Source organism: Mustela putorius, unplaced genomic scaffold, assembly GCF_011764305.1.
Source record: "Mustela putorius furo isolate JIRA1106 unplaced genomic scaffold, ASM1176430v1.1 tig00000145_pilon_pilon_pilon, whole genome shotgun sequence".
In the NCBI taxonomy this organism is placed as follows: Eukaryota; Metazoa; Chordata; class Mammalia; order Carnivora; family Mustelidae; genus Mustela; species Mustela putorius.
In genome coordinates, this window is record NW_025421294.1 from 39644390 (window position 1) to 39667950 (window position 23561).

The window sequence follows — 23561 nt, forward strand, 5'->3', positions numbered from 1 at the left end:
AGTTCTAAACCAGACTCCAGCATTAGTGTGTGTGGTGACCATTAGTAGGTTACTTTGCTCTGGGAACTAGTTCCCTCATCAATATGTAGACTACATTACCATTGAGGGAAAGCTCCAGGATTCCTCACAGGCTTCTATGGTCAAAGAGTCAGATAGGACATAACGATCATCCAAGACCAAGCTTGCTCACCCTGCAGAGTTCACCAGCACAGCATATGGCCCCATAGACACCCTTGGGTAAGTAGTCATGGGTCTTGATGGATCTTTTCATCTGCCGGCTGTCAGTCGGTTATCAAGTCCCATTGATTCCACCTCCCAAAGCCATTTTCTCCCAGCTTTATTGAGATATGATTAACATATAACATTGTGTGGGTTTAAGTTGTACAATATAATGGCTTGATACATGTACATATCGCAAAATGATTGCCACCATAAGGTTAGTTGACACATCTATCACCTGACATAATTAAAATTGTGTAAGACCTACTTTACTAGAAACCTTTAAGTATGTAATATGGTATTGTTAACTAGAGTGACCAAAACCACTTGCTACCCTCGATCTTTATGGTCACTACCTTCATTCAAGGCCCCAGCATGTCTAACCTGTAGGGTTTTCTGAACCCACCTCGCTTCCTTCACTCTACCCCCTTTCAATCCATTTTCTATACAATGGTCAGAGAGAACATTTTAAAAGCAAAAGTGCAATATCATCCTTTGTTCAAAATCCTGTAATAGCTCCCATTTTCCTCAGGATAATGTCCAGATGCCATGGCCTGACCTTCAGGGACTTGGAGATCCACCCCTTCCTAACCCTCTAGGTGATGTCCCCCATCCATCCATCTGCCACTGAATTCAAGCCACCTTGGCCTTTCCACAGCTGGACTGAGTCAAGCTTCCTACTATCTCAGGGACCTCCTTCCAGCTTTATTTTCACCAGTTACACTTCCTTCTCTTCACTTGCCAATTTCTATTCATCATTCAGGTCACAGCTTAGATGACATTTTCTCCAAGATGCCTCCCTGACCCCATGATGAGATTTGACCTCCTTATTCCATGCCCTTAGGGCACCCTTCATTTTACATGCACCCATGAGACTATCTGCATAATGACCAAATGACTTTCCCAGCTAGACTATAAAATCCCATGAAAATCAGGCCCGAGTCTATCCAATTGATTGTTGTATTTCCAGGCGCTGGCAGAGTTGTCTAATGGCTACTTAATAAATATTTGTTGGATAAACACTTGATTGCCAATGCAAACTAAATCTCTACCATTAGACAAATATCTCAATTAGACTGAAAATTTCATTAGCAACACAAAGGATTAAAACAAGAACCAAGTTTTAGAGCCCAACTTGCCTGAAACCTGCGTTGGTGCTGAATATAAAGAAGAATAAATGCTGAGGGAAAGGCCTTTCAGAAGTTGTAGGCCCTAAGGCCAATTCTAAAAAGAGTTGAGAGACACCAATGTCATGAAAAACTGTTTATCATCTCTAGATCCCCAGACCTGAGGTGACCCATCAATTAGTTAGAACAGCAGCTGTGATATTTATCTGGGTGTCAATTTTTATTTCTTTTATATTCCTTCATAGCACAGTGATTGGAAGATAGTAGGAGCTCAAAAAATATGTGTGTGTGTGTGTGTGTGTGTGTGTGTGTGTGTGATCATACCTGAAAGAAAAAATACACGTGCAATGAGAATCTGAAGAGATTTGATTAAGTTTGCAAATGCAGGTGTAGGTTCCCCACAGAAGCAATGCTTTAGGTGATGCAGGAGAAGAGAGTGAGAGAAAACTGGAAGAAGAGAGGGAAGGGCATTCCACTCCCAGGAAAGCAACTGCACCGTTCCTATAGCAGAAGAGAGCCGAGTGGGTCAGAGGGACTGAATGAAGACCCTGGAATCTGGAGTGGAGGAAATCTGGGTTAAGTCAGGTGAAAGGAGATGGTTGGGGGGTGGGGGTAAGACAGGCGGGGGTCTGCCCCCACAGACCCTCACAGGCCATGTGCAGATTTGTCTTCATCCTCAGAGCAATGAGGAGAAATTAGAGGATTTTAAGAATGTGAGCACCCAGATCAGGTTTGAACTGTGGGAAGATCATTCTAACTGCAGTAAAGTTTTAAAGACTTCCATTTCTGACAGTGGGGTGGACAAAACACCGTGGAAAACCTCTCAGTGAAAATGACTACCAAAGCTGGATTTCCAAAACGAGTTGTTAAACTATCAGGAAAGTAAAAGTAAAGAAATGACAGAGTAGAAACACCAAGCAAAAGGGAGATTCTGGGTACTTAGAGAGCAATAAAGTCAGCTTCTGCCCCAAGGCATTTGCTCAACCTTAGCGTCCTTACATTTCCATTTAGGTGGCTGCTTGGGGAATAGAAGGAATGAGATCAGTCCTAGGGCCCACTTATTGGAGACCCTTGCATAAAGCTGGTATCCCAAAATGTTCTGCCTTCTTAAAAAGGAGGGTGAAAAGTAAATCTATTGCATGAAGGAGAGCAATGAGGAAACTACCCAGTCCTCAGGGCTGGATAGAAAAGGAACAGTTTTCCGTTGAGATTTCTCAACCACGAACCAGTCCTCACACGAATTTTGTTTTGTTCATGTTTTTGTTTATTTGGCTTTGTTTTTCCATATTCATGTCCTTGCCTGGATCCACAAAGAGAAAATTTGACTTAAAGCGTTCTCCATTTTCTTTGGAGGAAAATAAAAACTTCATTTCAAGACTAAAGATATGTAACAATTGCTAAGGTTCTAAATAAAGTTAGCTTTAAAAAATAATAATAACAACAAAATGCCCAGGAATCATGGTCATCCAAAATGGAGACAGCAGAATTAGACCCACAAAGACTCACCCTACTGGACTTATAAAGAATTATAATTCAAAGAATACAAAGCCTCATATTTAATATGCTTCAAAATAGAAAAAGAATGCTTTAAAATATGATTAAGACACAAAAATGATAAAAATGAAAAATTTTATATTTGAGTAAGAATAGAATCTCTGAAAATAGTCCAATACTTAAAATTAAAAACTCAGTCAATGAGTTAAATGGCATATTAGACATAGCTAAAAGAGAAATTGGTAAGCTAAAAGATAGGTTTAAAGAAATTGGTCAGAATGCACCAAACCAAAACAAAACAGAAGATAGAAATAATGAGAGCTTATGAGACATGGGGAGTGTGAGGTCTAACATACATTAGTTGACATTTCACAATCCTAGTATAATATTTAAGAGGGAAGTAACAGTGTCTTCTAAAATCCTTCTATTACTCACTGTAAAGATATTATCTTGAGATTTGATTAAGTATGTATGATAGAATACCTAAATAGCCACTATAGGACTGGATATAAAATGTAACTTTCAAATTAGTAAAAAGAAAAAAAGCAAGTGAGAAAATTGAAAGCAATTCAAAAGGAAAAAGAAAAAAAGAAAAGAAAAAAAAAGGACAGAAAAGTTAAAATGATGGGGAGGGTTCCCAGCTAAGATGGTAGAAATAAATTCAAAATATCAGTGATCACAATAAAATTTAATACTGCTTTATGGTTAACATTGTTATCAAATTAGTAATAGGAAGGGGCTTCATCAAAATGATAAAAAGGCATCTAATTTTTTTAAAGCCAATACAGAATATATATATCACTATTTTACTTAACACTGACTTAGAATCCTAGCCAATGCGGTCAAATAGAGAGAAAGAGCTAGGGTTAGAAAGGGAGAAACAAAACTTTCCATACTTACAGATGTTTTAACTATCGACTTAGGAAATTCAAAAGGACTCCGCAGCAAATAGATGATAGGAAAACAAGGACAGAAGCAGCCAGACCAATAGAGAAAGTAACACAGTACTGCAGGTATGAGATGACGAGAACTTTGATTAGGAAGTTGGTAGGGAAAATGGAAAGACATGGATTAACTGGAGAGACACTGAGGAAGGGAAGGTTGAGACTTGAATGTAGATTATGTGGGAAGAAACAAAAAAATGAAGTGTCACAAAAATCTTTTTTTTTTTTTTTCCTTGTGCAACATGCTAGATTGTAGGCTCAGTGTGGCAAGAGACATCACGAGTTTGTGTCTGGATATGCTAACTTTGAGTTGCCTTTGAGATATGAAAGAGGGAGACCGCAAGTCAATGATTGGACACAGAGATGTGGGCTTCAGTGAAAAGGTCTGGATGGATGTCTGGGTTATCTGCGTAGCAGTGAGAACTGAAGCACCAGGTTTCATCCATTCACCGAGGAGAGGGAATTGGTTAAAAGGAGGTGCAGACCAATCTTCAGGACTCTGAAGGATCTGAGAAGTATGAGAATTACAAAAAGAGTTCTGTGTTGTAGAAGCCAAGACACAGCATTTTGGGAGAGACAGGTAAGCAGTAACAAGAGGCCGTGGTTCGTGCTATTTGGGATATTCTTAACTGTTGCCATAATAGCATTATCTGTGGCTTAGTCACAAAATATATTTGATTATAGGAAAGCTCTTCATTTATATCACCCCTATAGTACCCAAGACCGGTGGTTCTTCCCTCCCCCCAGAATGCTCATCTGACAGAAAATCAGGAAGTAATAATTAAGGATACTATTTAGCTCAGCAAGTTCTGATTTGGAAGAACATTCCTCTGAGAAGTTCACCTGTATGTGAGGGTGCGTCTATACATACTCTGCACTCCAGTGATCAAACTGAATGACTTTATATGATCTGTAATATGGGTCTCTACACTCATGCATTAACAGATAATTGAGAAGGCACTATAATAATGTACTTTAAAAAATTATCCCAAATTGCAAACCAAAAATTCATGGTGGCTGAAACATATATGGCTTTAAAAAGTTGTGAGTGTTGTAATTATAAGATAATGGTATTTAGCCGAGTTAAGAGATTACAGAAGACACTAAAGGGGATCCTCAATGATCTGGAATGCAGGCTGTGTCTGTCACCAGTCTAATTAAAGAGTGGGCAGCAGCTATCACGTGTGTCTTACAGGAGGCAGTCAAGAGGCTAGTGGGAGTAAGAAACACATACTTTTTAATTTTAAATACAGAATTACTATACTCCAAAACACATAGGCTTTTCAAGACAATATGCACTCTGTTTGAACTCAGAGCCCTTCACTCCTATCAGGGCTGCATAAGTAATACTGGAGTGAAGAATTCTATCCCTTCCCATCAAACTGCTCAGTTTATGTGCCATTAATCTGTCATGACTCCCTGCATGGGCCACCTCTAAATGCAACCTCAGTGTCCTCATCAACACAAGTCCAGGCAACCACCACCAAGCCATCCCGGTGACACATGCCACCAGCCTCTCCTACCAGCTGAGTTTCCCTGCACTACCTGGAATGCTAGCATTCCAGCTGAAATGCCTGCAGAGACCTTGGGTACACACTGAGAATAAATCCTGCAGGGCGGGCTCACCGGGTCTCTCCGTGTCCATCTTCCTCCTATTCTCCCTTTTGTTCACTATCCTTCAACCACTCTAGTCTTCTCTAACTTTGCAGAAAACTTCAAGCTCTTTCTTATTCAAGAATACTTGCTCAGAGTTTTCCTCCGTGAAGGATCCTTCTTTCTATCCCTTGGTGGCTGGTTCATTAGCATCTTTCATATCTCACTTGAAAAGTCACTTCTTCAGAACCCACGTAATAAATAACACTATGAGGTAATCTAACCAACATTAGATGAAGAAACAAAGGCAGAGGTTAGGTCATCTGCCCAAGGTTACACAGGTAGTCACTAGGATTCTTCACCACTATGCTGTACCATGTATCTCAACTACTTGCTTATTTCCTTTACTGGCATTATTATGGTGTGTAATGACTTGGTGTATTTGTTTGCTTTTTTTTGTTTTGTTTTGGTTTGGATTTTTGTCTCCCCCCAGAACTATACAAGGGCAGAAGAGGGCTGGGCTACCTCTATCGTTTTATTGCAGTAACCTAGGCTAGAACTTGGCCAAATAGTAAGGTTCAAAAATATTTATTTAATGAATCAGTGAACTGGATTGAATTGAATTAATGGGTCTTTGAGGTCGGCCACATTAGAAGAGTAGATCTGAGAGACAGAGAGACTAGTTTGGAGACATGAAGGGCAGTGACCATATATGCCTCATAATTAAGTCCTCTTTAATTTTCCATCCACCCCAAAGACACAAAAAGCCGCAAGCCCAAGAACTGAGCAATATATTATTTCCTATTAAGGAAACGAATTCTGCTTTGAGGTGATGCTGCCTCAAATGCATTTAAAGGGGATCACCAAGTATGCCTAGTCACCTTGGTTCAGTTCAGCATCCCTGACAATAATGTAGCTTGGTGAATTTCACCCCTCTGGCAAACTAGACCCTTCATTATCTTGCATGTTCATATTTAGTTACAGGGGATTTGCAAACACATTTCCTAAATCTACATATTTATTCGGTAAATTGATCTCTCACCCAAGTCATTCTCTGAGGAACCACCAGCCTCAGCATTTGACAGAAACAGCCTTTTTTTTTTTGCACAAAGGCAAGAATTGTGCCAGCATGCGAGCTTCTAGATGTCTCACAAGGAGTTAACAAGAAAAGGAAATTGTCTACTGCTTCAACCTGGAAGAATGAATATCTTGTGTCGTCCGTGGCTTTTCCCTTAACTATCTACAGTATAGATAGTCTTGTTCTGCAAAATTAAGCCATTTAAAGGGACAATGGAAGCAGACAGCCAGTGTCTTACATTTTGCTGTGAGAGAAGGGTGAATACACCACCCTATAGGAAAACAGTTTATTCATCCTCTGAAGGGTCAGTTGGGAGAAGCCAAACTAGGATTACACCCTGGGAAAGGACAATCCACACTGTAGGTAATTCACATGAAGATGATGGGAAATCGATAGCACCTCAAAGCCCTGATCCCTCTGCCTCTTTAGGGTCTTCAACTGGATATTAGGAAAGATGCTAAGCTCTGGGGAAGGGCTGCTAAGAAAACAAATACCTCCTCACAGCAAAATATCTTGCCTCTGATCAGCTTGCAGTCCCCATGACTTTGCTGTAGCACGTTGACATTGCTGACACTTTCCTCTTTGCAATGTTCTCTTTTCTGGCTCCTGGATTGCCCGTCTTCCTGCTTCCCCTCCCACATCCCTCATCAGCCTTCCCTGGGACTCCCTCCTCACCCACCCCTTCAACATGCTAATCTCCTGGGTTTCATCCTGAGTTTTATTTTTGTTTTGTGCTACAGCTTCAAATACCTCTTTGCATCAATTTCCACCAAGACTGTATTTCTCCTCTTTACTCTCTTGAACTCTAGAGAGTAACTACTCTCTAGAGTACTCTCTAACTACTTGCTATACATTTCCATCAGGCTATGCCAATAAACATCTCAAATTTTACCAAAACACATCATCTTCCCCCAAAACTTCTCCTCCTCGCCATTCATCATGTTGATGAATAATGTCAAATCAGATGGGTCACAAAGTTGAACCTCAGATCAGCTGATCTGCTGGCCCTCTCCAACAGCTTCACTCCCACCCACATTCCATCCTGCCATTTATACACCTTATCTTCTCCCTCTCCTTTTTCTCCAGCCCTACTCAGACTGCCTTAGCTCAAGTCTTCTTGCCTGGATTACTGCAACAGCTTCATGATTAACATCCTGCCTCCCTTCCTCTACACCTTCTACATACTCACCTTTCTTCCTCAGTGATCTTTCTTTTTAAAACATGACTCTAAATCATGTAGATCCCTTGCTTGCTGGCTGGCCCGCTTTATTTATTTATTTATTTATTTATTTATTTATTTATTTATGAGAGAGAGAGAGAAAGAGTGCCCACATGAGAAAGACAGGGGGAGATGGAGGGAATCTTAAGCAGACTCTATGCCCAGCATGGAGTCCAACGTGGGGCAGGATCCCATGACCTGAGATCACGACTGGAGCGAAAACCAAGAGTCAGACATTTAACTGACTGAGCCCCCCAGGCACCCTTGTAGATCCCCTGCTTTAAAAATTCAATGACTCCCACTGCCAAAAACAGGATTTGGAAACTGCTCCATGAGAAAATGAAATGTAAGCATGATTCTCAACAGATGCTTATTTATTTATAAATTATATCCAAGTATTATTCTAAGTCAATTATTTATAAAGTTTAATTTCTTCCTCTTAGAACAAAATAAAGGAATTTTCATCTTTTTACCTGATCCCAATGAATGAGTCTGTGCACCTGCTGGGGTGCTTACCCTGTGCTCTGAGGACTGACGGCAGCACTTATGCTGCCCTCCCCTGGCAGAGAGGATGACATCACACTCCTCAGTTGGGCATACAAGTTGTTCACCGTCCAGCTTCAATCTACCTCACCAGCTGCATTGCCCCCACTCTTCCACCGCCATACCTTCACCCACTAGCCACTCTTCCCCACAAATGTGCTGCTCATAGGCATAGCACAGCACAAAGAACCTGGGCTCCGATGTCACACCCCTCCCTGCCAATGTCAAGCTGTGTGGCCTACAGTCACTTTCTCTATCTTTCTGGGCTTCCATTTCCTCTTCTGTCAAATAAACATCATAATATCTATACTTCCCAGGGTTGCTGTGAGTATGAAGTAGGGCAGAGTAAAAAAGTGATCCATGGCCAAGCACAGAGGAGAGGCTTCATAAATGGTCCTCAGGAGTGGCAGGAGTAATTAGACATCGTATTCCATGTGTTGTTCCCTCTACTTGGACTCTGTGATTCTTCTCTCTTTCGATGTTTAGTTTGAAGCATCACCTCCTCTGAGAAGAATTAAGGATCCTCCCAAGGTGGAGTTTGTCATTTAAACCTGTCTGCTCCCTGAGCCTCAATGGCATCAAGTCATGGATCATTGCTTATTCCAGGGAACTGTGATTGATTGCTGGGAAGCATATGCAGCATGCCCTACTGTGTTACTGCTACTTGAGGAAGCCTTAGAGATTAATTCCAGAGTCTCCAGCACTTAGAGTGCCTAGTGCATAATAGGTGCTCAATAAATGTTTATTAATATTTCTATATGCAGAGGGAAAAGAGGGCTATTCAAAATGCATGCACATGAACAATTTCGTATCACAGTGATGGCTACTTACTTCATGGTTTACAAAGCTTTTCTACATATGTTTGTAATAAGCAAGCTGTTAGCTCCCCCCTCTACACTGTAGCAACTCATAAAATAGATAATAAATTAAAGAGAAGTAACTGTTTGACAATATCCCTTTGATGACAGTTTTCTCTTCCACCCTGATCTGATGCCAAGTTAATGTTATCATAAAATAATTCCATTAACTGCAATTGTGCAGTTTACTGAGCCATTACTGTCATCAAAAAGTGAAATTATATTCAAAACCCCAAACAGAGGCTTACATAGGAATAAATGGCATTAACATGCAAACAAATTATATGCAGGAGAAACAGGAATAGCAATGTGACGGGCATCCCAGCCCATGCTCAGCATAAACAGATGATTACATTTAAATATTTATTCATACATGAACAATGAAAACAAATCACACTGGCAAGTGCCTTGGAGTTAAATTCATATTTGTTTAAAAAGGCAGAGGCTTATGTATTCCCTCTGACTGCAGGTTACATTGGGCTTGCCTGAGCTTTGTTCAGACGGTCTTCCTGCCTAACATATGCATGACCAGGAGGGTGAACTAGTATATAATATTTACACAAGAAGAAATTGAGCTGGTGGGAGGGCGAGGTAGAGGCTGAGGGGGAGACAGACAGAATAAAGCAAAATGCAAAATAAAATGCAAAAGAGAACGTCAGAGACTATCTGATCACCTGATGCTGAAGGTGAGCACAGAAAGGACAAGATGCCTGCCCTTGGATGAAGTGAGCCAGACTGGGGGTTTCCACCGGAGGTGTGAACCATGCTTCTTGGTTACCTATGTTGATGGAGTGGAAGCCTCAGTACAGGTATATGGCACTGTGCACACCATGGCCATCCTTCCTGGCTCCTAGATGAATGTTGGGGAGCAGGAAGTTGAGTTACCTGGGTGAGTTACCTGGGCTGGCCCTGTGTCAGATCCTCTTTCTTCACTCCTTGAAAGAATAGGAGGATCGAGTCATGTTTGCTTGGATAGTTTTGCCATAATAGCAAGGACTCTTTTCCTGATAACTTCTGCTCTAAGTCATCTTTATTTTTACTGAAGTCCAACTGTGCTTAGGGATGATAGCACCTAAACTCAAGGAGCTTTGTGCCTCTCTGCAGCCCTGACAGTACCCAGCAAGTCAATCCTTCCATGAGGAGCTGTTCTCACTTAGGATACGTCCCCATCATAGCCAACCACATTTTAGACTTGCATGGTCCTCCAAAAGTTCTGGTTCTTCAATTTGCTTAATCAGATGAGGCAGAATGTGAAGCTCTACTCTGCTAATTCTTACCTGTGTGACCTTTAAGTGTGAATTGAAGTCTCAGCTTCCTTATCTATGAAAGGGGGATCGGAACGGTGTTCCGTTTCACATTGAACAAGTGTCAATGTGCTGTTCTCAGTGCAAAACACAGACAGGAGCTTTGGAGCTGACATGCTAGCAGGGAGATGGCAGTAAACAAAAGCATAATTAATTACCGTCTGATATGTTAACATCTGATTAGTTCTATGTGGAGGGGGAGAAAAGATCAAAAACAGAATGAAAGGGAGGGGAATCAGAAGTTGCAGTTTTCAACAGGGTAGAAAAGGAGACATTTATGTGAGGATATGGAAGAGGATAGGAAGTGAACAAGCAGATATGAGGGGAAAGGTGCCCAGGCCCTAAGTTGGGACCTTAAGCCACGGTAAGGAGACCTGTATGGCTGGCATGAAGTGAGTGAGGACTCAGAGGAGATAAAGTGGGGAGAGGAGGCTTTCCATTGGGTTTTTATGAAGACTAATGGAGATAATAAGTGAAATGCACTTAGCAGGTAATGATCACCATGGCTGTGGCAGCTTGCTCTGTGACAGGCACTGTGCTAAGTGCCTGACACCCATTAGCTCACTCAGTCTGCACCACAACCCAAAAGGGTTTTTACATCCCTGCTTGTTTTATACACAAGTAAACCGAGCTTGAGGCAGGCTACATAATCTGCCTAAGGTCATAAACATCAGTAAATGGCAGTGGTAGGATTCTAGTGCGAAATTCAAACCTAAGTAGCCAGCTCCAAAGATTGTGCCTTTAACCACTGAGCTGATGGCCTCTCATAAGCAAAGGGAATGGTAATGAGGTAGGTGAAGGAGGAATATGTGCATGGAAGAACAGCCCCAGGAGACTGGGAGCACACGCAGAAGGAGGAGGAAGCAAGCAGTGAATAAGCAGGTCTTTAACAAGAGCAGGAGGCATAATGCAAAAGCAAAGACAAGCAGCACAAGCGTGGAGCAGAGAGGTCGGTACATGGCTGCTTGGGCCCAAAGGGGCTGGCCACACACACAGCAAACACAAGCAGGGGCCAGCCAGTGGGCCAATAGACCAAGGGGAATTCAGGGAGCCATAAAAGTCCCTCATTGTGATCCTCAAAAAGCAGACACCTGGTAAACATAACACTCCCTCCTTAAAAACAAACACACATACAAGCAAACAAAAACAACAAGAAAGGGTTAGGATTGCATGAACTATAAGCCAAATTTTGAGCATGGATCAAGACACCATTTATTAATTTAAATCTGAGTTTTTCAAATAAAAACCCTTCCTGTCTTGCCTAGGTAAAAACACGATACCAAGTAACATTTGTTACATTTATGAAATTAAGTACCAGATACTACATGGATAACTTTGTAGGTATAGTCTCATTTCATCATCAAAATACTAAGAATTGGTTTATCCCCATTTATGGATGAGAAAATTGAGGCTCAGTCAGGTCAGGTCACTCAGTAAGCTGGGCACAGGGACAAACATATGACTCCCTCCCAGGTCTGTCTAGTGTGACACTGACCATCACTGAGCCAACACGCACCAACACAACATGAACATAATCACTGCTCCACATTTGCCCCTGTACTTTACCCTATGGAAGCATTAGGATTTTTAAGGAACATAGACAAGTGGGAACAAATTCCACTATAGCACCATGTTCTAGATTTCTTCTCTTTTAGAGAGCCATCCTTACAGAAGGGCTGCAGGGTCATTTCTAATGTGCCTGGCCAGCAGGAAGGAAAGCTTTTCAGTGTGCATATTGTGCGATCCGGGGAAGCACAGTCTTCTCTGGACTGAGTAATTCCACAGCTCAGAAATGTTGGGGATCAGCTCAGCTGGTTGTCTGAGCTTCAGGATAAAAGGAGCTGCAAGGAATTTTGTAAAGAAGCTCAGTGCCTAGAAGATAATCACTTCAGCTCTTTCTGACTGTTTCTCACTGTGCTTTATGCCTCCCAGAAGCTTAGTCATTCCAGAAAAGCCTAATGGATGATGGTCATATTGATGGCTACTGAACATATTTTGGACACACTCCCTACGGTTTAGAAATTTCTCGTACTTTTATGCCTGCCTCCCCATGACAAAAGCTTGAACCTGCTCTGCCAGCTTCTACTGCAACTAAGGCACAGATAGATGCCCAAAGACACCTGCCCCAGATTTTGACTCAGGAGCCAGTGACACAAAGAGAGGGAAAAAGGAAATCACATTATTGGGCTATGTGATAGAAATAAATAATCCTTAAGAAATTCTATCTTTCTCAACTTTTCTTCCTCCCTTACCCAACTGCATCCTGCATATTGATAGAGGATAATCCTTTAACCTTCGCAAGCACTCATGTGCAGTATGTGCAAAGAAAAATGTCAAGGGAACTGCTAACGGGAGCTAGATCAACTGAATTATGCACAGGAGGAAAGAAGACAAAGAAATAACAGGAAACAGGAACACAATACCAGACACAATAAGTCCCCAAAGCAATAATTATATTATGATTTCCCACCAGCTGGCTTATAAATTTCAAACCTTCTATTTTCTAGTCTCCCAAGTAAAAGGCCTTCCTAGTATGGGGAAATACCTCCATTGCTTCCCAATGTCCTTGATGCTGTACTAAGAGCAAAACCATTGATAAAGTTTCTAAAATGAATAAGACAAAGGAAAACCACCTTCCCTCAGCATGGGGTCTTAGACTTTCCTTGCAGGTTAGCCTATACTTTGTTCATGCAAAAGGATTCAAGATTAGGCCTGGATTATCTTAAAGACATCTCTTCTGACCAGAGGTATCCCTTATCCCCCAAAATGCACTTTGTCCAATAGGTATTTCATGAGTAGTGATGATGTTCTATATGCTATGCTGGGGATACAGCAAGAAATAACAGACCACCCCACTCCTTAAGTAGCCAAAAGTCCCTTGGAGCTCCAGCAACACCAGATTTACACTGAATGAAGAGCTAGAGATTCTGCAGGATGACTTGCCTTGAGGCAGAGAAGAAGACAAATGTGCAAATGCCCATTCCTCTAGTAGAGGGAAGAGACAAAGTCTAAGAGAGAGAAGACAGGAAGAAAAGAAGAGAAGGAAGGAGGCAGGGAGGAGGGAAGAAAGGAAGGAAGAAAAGAATGGAGCAGGGAAGGAGATACAATAAAATAAACCAAAAGGAAAAAGGGGCAGAAGGTATGATTAATGAAGAATATATGTTCTTCTTGTAAACCTAAAGTTCTCACCTGCAAGATGAGATAACATATCTTTGCCTATTAATCTGGAATTATAATGTTTGAATCCTTGAACTCCTCCAAGAAACTCAACCCTTAGAAAGACCCATTCGTTTTCAAATAATTGACAAGTATCTCTCAAACATGGAAAAATACCCCTAAGACTTTAATACACAGGCTCTGCTTTGAGTAACTGGCAAGTGAGAGGAAACAGATACTTCACTTTAAGAATAAAGGCTGGTGACTCTGGAAAACAGCATGGAGGTTCCTCAAAATGTTGAAAATAGAACTGCCCTATGACCCAGCAATTGCACTATTGGGTATTTACCCTAAAGATACAAACATAGTGATCCAAAGGGGCACGTGCACCCGAATGTTTATAGCAGCAATGTCCACAATAGCCAAACTATGGAAAGAACCTAGATGTCCATCAACAGATGAATGGATCAAGAAGATGTGGTATATATACACAATGGAATACTATGCAGCCATCAAAAGAAATGAAATCTTGCCATTTGCGACAACATGGATGGAACTAGAGCGTATCATGCTTAGCGAAATAAGTCAAGCAGAGAAAGACAACTATCATATGATCTCCCTGATATGAGGAAGTGGTGATGCAACATGGGGGCTTAAGTGGGTAGGAGAAGAATAAATGAAACAAGATGGGATTGGGAGGGAGACAAACCATAAGTGACTCTTAATCTCACAAAACAAACTGAGGGTTGCTGGGGGGAGGGGGTTTGGGAGAAGGGAGTGGGATTATGGACATTGGGGAGGGTATGTGCTTTGGTGAGTGCTGTGAAGTATGTAAACCTGGTGATTCACACACCTGTACCCCTGGGGATAAAAATATATGTTTATAAAAAATAAAAAATTAATTAAAAAAAAAGAATAAAGGCTGGTGGAGGGAGGTGGATGGGGGATGGGCTAGATGGACGATGAATATTATTAAGGAGGGCACTTGTTATGATGAGCACTGGGTGTTGTATGTAAGTGATGAACCACTGAATTCTACTCCAGAAATGAATATTATCCTGTATAAAACTGCCTAAAATTTAATTAAAAATAAATTACTTAAATTTAATTTAAAAAATAAAAGAAAAGAAAAAGTTTTAAGTTAAAAAAAAAAGAATAATGAACATGACATATGTTATGTGACAAGGTTGAAGACATTCATCTCTTCTAATTCTCACCTGAAATCTCAAAGAATGTTTTTGGAGAATCTAAAATGATTCATTATTCAGATGCCTTACCAACTATGAAAATTTGTAGCCCGTCCATTGTCATGGTCAAAATGATGACTACAGATTTCTACTTTCTTCTGGGAAACCATCTCTCCAACTAAATATGTCTATACTGTAAGTGGCTGACCTGGCCCATGGTTCCAGAGGTGCACATGAAACCACTGCATATTCATTTTCTTGGTCAGACTGTTTAAAACTATAGCACATGACCCTTAGCAGAGGACCCAGAGGCAAGAACTAGGGAGACAGACTTTCCTGGTGGCATTGAGTATCTGGATCCAGTCATGCCTGAGGCCAACTATCTTCTGGATTTTTAAAAAAATGTGAAATAAAATAAAAGTCCTACTCTCCCTAATAAATCAGTTTGAGTTGAATGTTCTTCATTTGCATTGATGAGAATCCAGGTAGTACATTCTCTGTAAGTTTTCCTTATTTCCCATCACACACAACCAATCTGATCATATACACAATCACAATCAATTGCCTGCCTAACTTTACCTTATAGCCAGGATGAATATAAATTATTCTTTTGTACATTGCATTTGAATGCCTCTATCTCCAAAGCCCTTCAAAAACAAACAAACAAAACAAAAAACAACAGATAACCTCTGTAATACTGCTCATCAAATATCAAATCTCTTAGGTGTTTTAACATGTCAGGTCAATTGTTGGCTACTAGGATCTCAAGGACAGACAGATCAACTGCAAATACCAACTCATCTGTCATGCACAACCTCCTAGAGCCAAATAACTGTCAAAAGTCCCTAAGTTCTGCTCTCTCCACTCCTAGCACCTCTAACACTGAAGATTCCTGGAAAGTTTTCTATCTCAAATCAAATGAAGAATGATAGATGAAACACAGAAGAGCTTCAAATCACAAATCAAGTTCATTGAATGAAGCATAACTCTATAACATGTTAAGATTTATTTTTTTGCCTGAATGAGCTTAGAGGGAACAATTATAACCTATTCATAACTCTCTATGTTGGATTTTTAAGTTGTTTTTGATCAATGGCTGGTTGTAATTTTATAAAAGAATCTCTCCAATGACACAAATACTGTTACATCCTGGAGGAACTGTGGAACTAATCAATCACTCTTACATAACAAGCACTCACTGTGAAAATAATGTCCTCGATCGAACAATGAACTTGAATACATATTCCAAAGCTTTCAGGGTTCTTAGGATCGGCTCACATTGCTCCCCTCTGCTGGAGGTATCCAAGTAAGTCTTCAGCACCGTCATCAATTTCCTGAATAAGGAATTATGTTTTCAAAATACATCTTTTTCCAGCCCACAGCATGGTCATTAATTTGCTCTATAAATTATAAGGCATTCTATCAAAGGTTAAAGGTGTTGGTATAGCTAAGCTTACTAACTTGTTTGCAGCCGTAAAAATAACTCTGCTTAAAAATATATATATATATTTAATACGGGGGACTGAATAAGTATTTCCTACCCATAGAAAACCAGCAAAGGAAAAACTAGTGAGGAAAAAAACAATATTTTGACTAGGAAAGCTAGTCACAATCAGGATATGAGTGGGAATAATGGTGGGGAGAATGCTCTTTTTAACATTTGCTTCTTACAGAAAATATTCTAATAATATTATGGAATTCTCTTGCTGAGAAATTTTCCATTTCTTCATTACCAGCAAGGTAAACTTCAAACTATTTGGCCCAGCTTTCAAGACCCCTTTACTAACTGGCTTCTCCCAACCTCTCCAGTATCATCCCCATCTGTAACCATCATCCTCTGTACTCAAGCTATAATGGCTACTATACTTGGCCTGTGTTTTCTCTTTCTTAGCCTTTGAATCCCAGTGTCTACCACAAGTAGCTATTCAATAAATGGTAGCTGACTGATTGACTGAATAAATTAATGTTTTCATGTACTTCTACCATAATAAAATATTCATTCTAACCTATGGATTTGCATATTTTTATTTAATCCAGATAACCCAGCATGGATAGAGTTTTATCAGTAAAGGGAGAATTCACACAGCCTGGTGCAAAAGGAAAATACTCAAGTTCCTTGTGCCCTAGGCATCCTGGTAGGGCAAGTTGGGGATGCACAAGAAATCCCTATATATGTACAGTAACTTACTTGTAAGCCAAGGTGGCACTGAAATGCTGTTGAATGTAAGCCTCCAGAACGGTATTGAAATGCTGGAATTTCCGGTCAGCAATGAGTCCTATTATGTAGATCTGAGGAAGATTCAAGGAATCAGTGTTTCGGGGTCAGACCCAAGGCAGGAAGCCATACTCACATGGCATAACTGAACCTCCAGCAAAATGATTTTGCTCAGGAATTAACTCACGAATATATTGTTAGTAGTCTCATTAATGTAGTCTCTTCTAAAAAGCATTCCATGTAACATGCTACAGGGTATCGTAGGATAAAAGGGTTTCATGGTCATATAAAGTTTGACAAATCTCAGGATATCATTGTTAAGATTGCCTTCTTTACAGCAGGGTTCTTAGAGTCTTTAACATATTTACAGCCATTGTGAATCTCTAAGAAGGTCACACAATGTCCAACACTTCCTTGAGAGTTATTTAATCAAAGGATCTTTTTGTTAAAAAGCTTCTTTTTTGAGGGCTAGCTTTTAAGAAGACCTTCTGGGAAGCACTGGATTAAGTCACGGTTGTCTCCAAGTAATCTCTTTAAAAGGTAAATGTCACTGACATAAGTAGTTAACATATTAAAACTTTATTGATACCCTCGTGTGGACAGGACACTGAAGAAACATGAAATGGGACAGATGGGAGGAAGACACCATTTGGGAAGAGGGACGAGGACAGATCAGGAAAGCATGCCACCATAAAATGTGCAGGTGGGCAGGAAGGTATAAGGACACTGCGAAGTTGGGAGACTATGAGAAAGAAGAAGGTGGGAAACACTTCGGTGCTTCACAACCTGGCCAAGGACTAGCTCCCAGCATTCATGGAAAGCTGAAGCCATTATTCATGGTATCCAGCTTCATGTACTTTCAACCAGTGCCAATATGACATCAACAATTAAAATTCCCCTTTTACTCACCCAGCCATGCTTTTAAATCAATTAGAAGCAAACAAACTAACAAACAAACAAATGCAGCGGCTCATTCGTTCATTGCTCTGATTGCTAAAAGTTACAATACATACAAAAAGGTTCATTAGAAGGGTCTCTAAGGCCACAAATTCTCAGTGTTCTCACAGTGAGACACATATTAATGTCTAATATCACTCAACATCTTTCCCCTCTTTCTTACCAAAGCATCAAAGACGAGGATATCATACTCATTGCTTTGAGAATGCTCCATCATGATATTGAAGAGGGCATCCAGAGTATCTTGGAGAAACTGGACAAAATAATGAAGGTCATGTTAAAACACAGTGCAGGTGACCCACAAGTCCCACTCCTCAGTGTATCCCCAAGAGAATGAGAGCACACATCCACCATACGCTGCATTCCAAAGGTCCAGGGAGCTTTCTTGTCAAGAGCCAGAACTTGGAGCAAACCAATTGTCAACCAACAGCATGAATGAACATATGGTAGCATTTTAATACTACAGAATACTCCACAGTGATTTAAAAAAAAAAAAAAAAAAGAGCAAACTACGTCTATATGAAACAATGAGGATAACCTCCTAAGAATTATGTAGAGTAAGATAAGTCAGACCCGAAAATGTATATTATTTATTTCTCTATATAAATGTATATTATTTATTTATTAATAAATAATAATATTTATTATTATTATATAAATAATAATATATTATTTATTTTCATGAAATTCAAGAACAGGCAAAAAAAAATCTATCATAGCAGTCAGCATGGGGAAGGGTAAAGAAGGGGTATGAGAGAACCTACCACAATGTCAAAAATGTACTGTATCTTGATCTACAGGGTGAGCAAATGGGTATATGCATGTGTAAAAATATAGGAAACTATACTCTTAGGGTAAGTATTCTGTATATATTTTGCTGTATTATATACTTCAATAACAAACTTTTTTAGAAAAATTAAAAAGAATGCAAAGATGGAGACCATGTAATTCCCTCCCAGATGTTTCTGCAAGCTGCCCAAAGGTGACAGATCTTGTGAAAGGATGTCTGGAGAATTTTCCTGCTATTGATGAACCAGGTAGGTGGGTCAATAGTGCACATTAAAAGCACTGATCTGAAAATTCTACCATTGCTTCTCCATGTATGGAAAATTAACTAAAATCTGATACTCTTCCTTACTAAGGGATGGGTCAATATTTCCTATAGTCCCTGAAAACACACAGTTACCAAATAAAGAAGTTTAATCTCAGAGTTTCTAGCTGGACCAAGTTCCTGATGGAAACAAGATCACCAAGACCTGTGAGAAACACCTGTCCCATAGAACTGGACAGAAGTGTTGCTTAATTAAATTTATACCTCAGATGCTATATTCTCTAACACCATGTGGATACAATAATACATCTGACATTTGTATTGTTTTCTGCTTGTTTCACTTAAAATGTGAGCCCTTATGTCTTTCCTTCTTTCATGTATAATGCATAATACTCTGTAAGCAGCAGGAACTAAGAATACTTTTTATTTCTAATAGTAACATTCAAGTAGTACTAAGACATCACACTATTATAGCAACTTATGCCAACAAAAATAATTAATAGTTACTATTTACTGAACTCTGTATGATTTACATGTTTAGTTCAATATTATAACTTTGTGTTAGAGACTATGCTAAGTAATTTTTAAACATTATTGCCTTGAATGCTCAAAACCACTCTACGAAATATGTCCTAGTCACAATATTATCACATAAAGTTGGTAAGCGGTTGAGCTGAGATCTACACCCAGGCTGATCTCCTGGAAGGAACTGAACACAACCATAGTTTTCTACCACTCAACATTCAACATCCTTGAACCATATGATCCTCTGAATTTCCCAGTAAAGATTTCTCATGGCAATTTGGAACACTGTGTCCCTCTGTTAGAGAAAAAGTCCCATCTCCCTCAGCACTTGATTTGCCCCTGAAGCCACCCAAGATTTAAAGCTCTGTCACTGGAGACAAAGACAAACAGAATGAAGCCCCACTGACCTTCACCACTTCCTCTCCATCGACGATCTTCAATTTCTCTAAATTCTCCTGTAGCAGCTGAGGCTTCATACGCCACTTCAGCAAACCCAGCAAGCCCACTGGAAAGAGTCCAGACAAGCAGAATTACTATTCTTGGCTTGAACTGTCCATGAACTGTCCATTCAGCCCCCCCCCCCGGGGTTACCCATGCACACATGCACATGTGCACTACATATATACAACTCTTGAAGGTTTCATTACCATTTTGGGTGAGCTTTGTGGAACACACCAGGGTGGAAATGGAGAACACATCCCGGGAGCTGACAGAGAGCCCCCCAACACTACTGGAGCTTCGACTCAAGGTGGCCCCCTTGTTTTCCATATGGTGTCGATAAGAAGGAAGGGTCAGGTAAGCACTGGCATCCTCCATCTTCTTACTCTCTCCCTGGAAACAACACCTTGGTTACTTCCCCAGCCATGGGTATATGCCCAAGTGGTCAGCTTACACATTGTAAGATGCAGAGAGTCAGAATTAGAAAAAAAAAAATAATCAGAGAAACAATAAACAGGTGGTATGGCAGGGTTATTTTCCCACAAAACAGGCAAGAATCCAAAGTTGCATTAATGGAAAAGGGATTGACCAACCAATTGAAGGATTTGTGGATTTCATTAACAGCATGAAGGGAATTGAAGATTTCCCTGATAGGCCATTTTGATTTCTCCTAAATTTCTTGAAATTTTATTTTTAAAATATACTCCACACCCAGCATGAAGTCTAACATGGGGTTCAAACTCATGACCCTGACATCAAGACCTGAGATCAAGAGTTGGACACTTAACCAACTGAGACCCCCAGATGCCCCTAAATTTCTTGAGGTCTTAATACACACCTACCAGCAAGATAAGGAATCAGCTTAAAGGAAAAGTTAAGAGCAAAAGCACCAAAGTCTGAAAGCCCTGGGATCTAGACCCTGTTCTACCATTCGTAAGTCTTGTCTATGCTTGGTCTCTGTGTGTTCTTTTTCTCATGATTAAACTTAAGATTAACAATATTACCTAGATCCTAGAAATTTGGGGCAGACTAAATGGGCATAATGCATATGGAGCTCTTAAAAGAGTTGATAGAAACCTAAATCCCTTGGCATGTGGAAATGCATAGTTAGAGGTAGGCATTACAGGAGTTAAAGTTTATTGAGCACTTACTTACTACTGGAAGCTGCTCTAAGTGCTTTATATGCCTTGGTTCATTTCCTTTAAACCTCACAACTGCTCTTATCTCTGTCATAGACACTGCTATCATCCTCAGTTTACAGATGAGGAAACTGAGACTTAAGAAAAATGAGGACATTGCAAACTGACTATAACTGGGCCTACCCCCTTTCTCCCCATGCCCCTCCACCACAAGTTCATAGTCTGTTGGGGAAGAACGGCTTTCAAGGCAAGAACTACCTTGATGTGCCATAAATGAGAAGAGAGAAGCTGTGCAGAAGGGGATGAGGCTTTCCAGAAAACCCAGAGAGACTCAGAGAAAGAGTGCCTGGTGATGAAGCCTTGATGAGGCGGTGTTTGCCATGGAGACCACAGGCAAAAAGGTGTTTTCAGTCCCAAGACTGAGAAAGCCAAGGACAGGTGTTGGATCCCTATGCCAATGGCTTAGCCTTATCCTCCTTCACAAGCACATGCTTTGTGTCCAGCCAGGCGCTTGCAGAGGCATCCCACATCCCCAAAGAGGGGTTGTGGGAAAGCACTCAGGTAAGACCAAGGCAAACACTTCCCACTTCTCAAAAACAGTACTAGTCTCCTGATGTAAATAATGATGGTCAGTATCTGTACATCCTTTTATACATAGCTCTTCCACATGGGTCATCTCATTGGTTTGTCATAAATATTACCATCACACTTAAGAAAAAGGAAACTGATACTCAGGAAGATGTGTGAGATGATTCTAGATTTAGTCAGTGGCAGGATTGGGACCCCAGATTCTGATATATTTCCATTACTGGCAGTGAGGCATCTCTCAAATGTTTCTTGCTGGTATTCTACACATCCCACAGGGCTCTTTACAGACTCAATAGCCCATTCTTTCTTATTTTTTTAAAAATAAGATTTTATTTATTTATTTGACAGAGAAAGAGAAAGCGAGAGCAAGAACACAAGCAGGGGGAGTAGGAGAGGGAGAAACAGGCTTCCTGCCTAGCAGAGAGCCCAATGTGGGGCTCGATCCCAGGACCCTGGGATCATGACCTGAGCCAAAGGCAGACACTTAATGACTGAGCCACCCAGGTGCCCCTCAATAGCCCATTCTGTGTAATAATAACCTTTTCCACTTACTCCATGTGCTATGTACCCATCATGGTTGTGTTTAAATGAGCAGTCTCATGTGACACTCACTCAACAGTTATTCACTGAGGGCTCTCAGAGGGGGAAACAGAGGCAGAGAAGGTAAGATTTTGTGCAAGGCCACACAGTTGGTGAACCCTGGTGTGTGGGATGCTATGGTCCCTGCTGTTAACCACTAAGCAATGCTGCCATCTTCCCTTGGCTTCCTATGCCCCACTCACTGCAGAGCTAATTCCAACACATGGTACCTTCAGGACAACCAAGTCGTGGGGTCCATCTTGCAGAGTGGTCCCATCTTCCTTCATCAGCTTCACATAGGACATGGCAAAGTTCTTTTCTCCTTTATCTTTAGCTAGAAATAGCATTATGAGGTCAGGAAAAAAAAAATGACACATGGACCACCCAGTTATCCCACTCTGCCCCCCTTAGGGGAGCTTCAGAGATGCCTTTTGGTCAGGTACTCACATTCCAGGGATGATCGATGCCGAAACATGAATCTCAAATGGATCCTCTGCATGTCTTCGATAGGGACAGCCACCTTGGTAGGCAGAAACCAGAGCTCAGAAGCCAATGAGTTAAACAGCCCTCCCCTATCCAGCCCACCCACACCCACCAAAGACAGTCTGACCATTTAACTGAGAGTCTGCATGCTGATTTATTACCCATCCATCAAGCCCGATGAACTGTAAATAAATTACATAAGAACTAGCTATGAAGAGAAAATAAAGTACCAAATGTAATCCATTTGGCAAATTGCATTCCTAGCCAATGAAAAGAGGTCCGTAAATTACAGTGGGTTAAAATGAATCTCCCCAAATTGATATAAAAGTCACATAACTTTAGCACAGGATTTGATGCACTGCAAACTGCACGATGCACATTTTCTTTATACACTCCAGGAGTTCTGGCAAGTGCAGCGGGGCTTAGCAAATTAACCACGGTCATTAGGGGGTATGCTCGAAGACTCTTGTTCATGCAAATTCGTAAAAATGCTTGAATCCAATAATACTTGGGAAAATCCTAGGGCTCATTCCCATCCCTGGCTGGACAGATACCCAGATGCTTTCACCTCTGAAGACACTGAGCCAAATCACTCAGTCCTCCGTCACCCCTGTCTCACTGTCCAGTGGGTGGTATGCTGCACCCTAAATTGAGACACATCCAGCCTGGCTAGGATTGCCTAACTCCTGACACCTCCCAGCTCCCTCTGCAATGGGCGAGTCAAGCCAAAGCAGAGAAGCTTAGCTACCTGTGAGAAAACCACCTTGATCTTTAAGAGGGACAAGTTTATACTGAATCGGTGACTATTAAAAGTCAAGCAGATGTATACTTTGGGGGCACTTTCTGCTCCAGAGAATGAACTCTG

The 23561-nt window shown here is 40.8% G+C and overlaps 1 protein-coding gene across 7 annotated transcripts in view; it reads right to left on the bottom strand.

The window, feature by feature from the left end:
* DOCK2 (dedicator of cytokinesis 2) overlaps positions 1 to 23561 on the bottom strand; it is a 412101-nt gene that overhangs the window by 320453 nt on the left and 68087 nt on the right. For all 7 annotated transcript variants that reach the window (XR_006605414.1, XM_004737633.3, XM_004737634.3 and 4 more), the window contains exons 16-22: positions 22661 to 22733; positions 22444 to 22547; positions 20117 to 20300; positions 19877 to 19974; positions 18057 to 18146; positions 16910 to 17010; positions 15921 to 16055 (exon numbers count right to left, since the gene is read on the bottom strand). Coding sequence is in view for 6 of the 7 variants with exons in the window: in XM_004737633.3 (XP_004737690.1) it covers positions 15921 to 16055; positions 16910 to 17010; positions 18057 to 18146; positions 19877 to 19974; positions 20117 to 20300; positions 22444 to 22547; positions 22661 to 22733 (785 nt within the window). In the remaining variant the exon portion in view is untranslated. The remainder of the gene's footprint in view (positions 1 to 15920; positions 16056 to 16909; positions 17011 to 18056; positions 18147 to 19876; positions 19975 to 20116; positions 20301 to 22443; positions 22548 to 22660; positions 22734 to 23561) is intronic.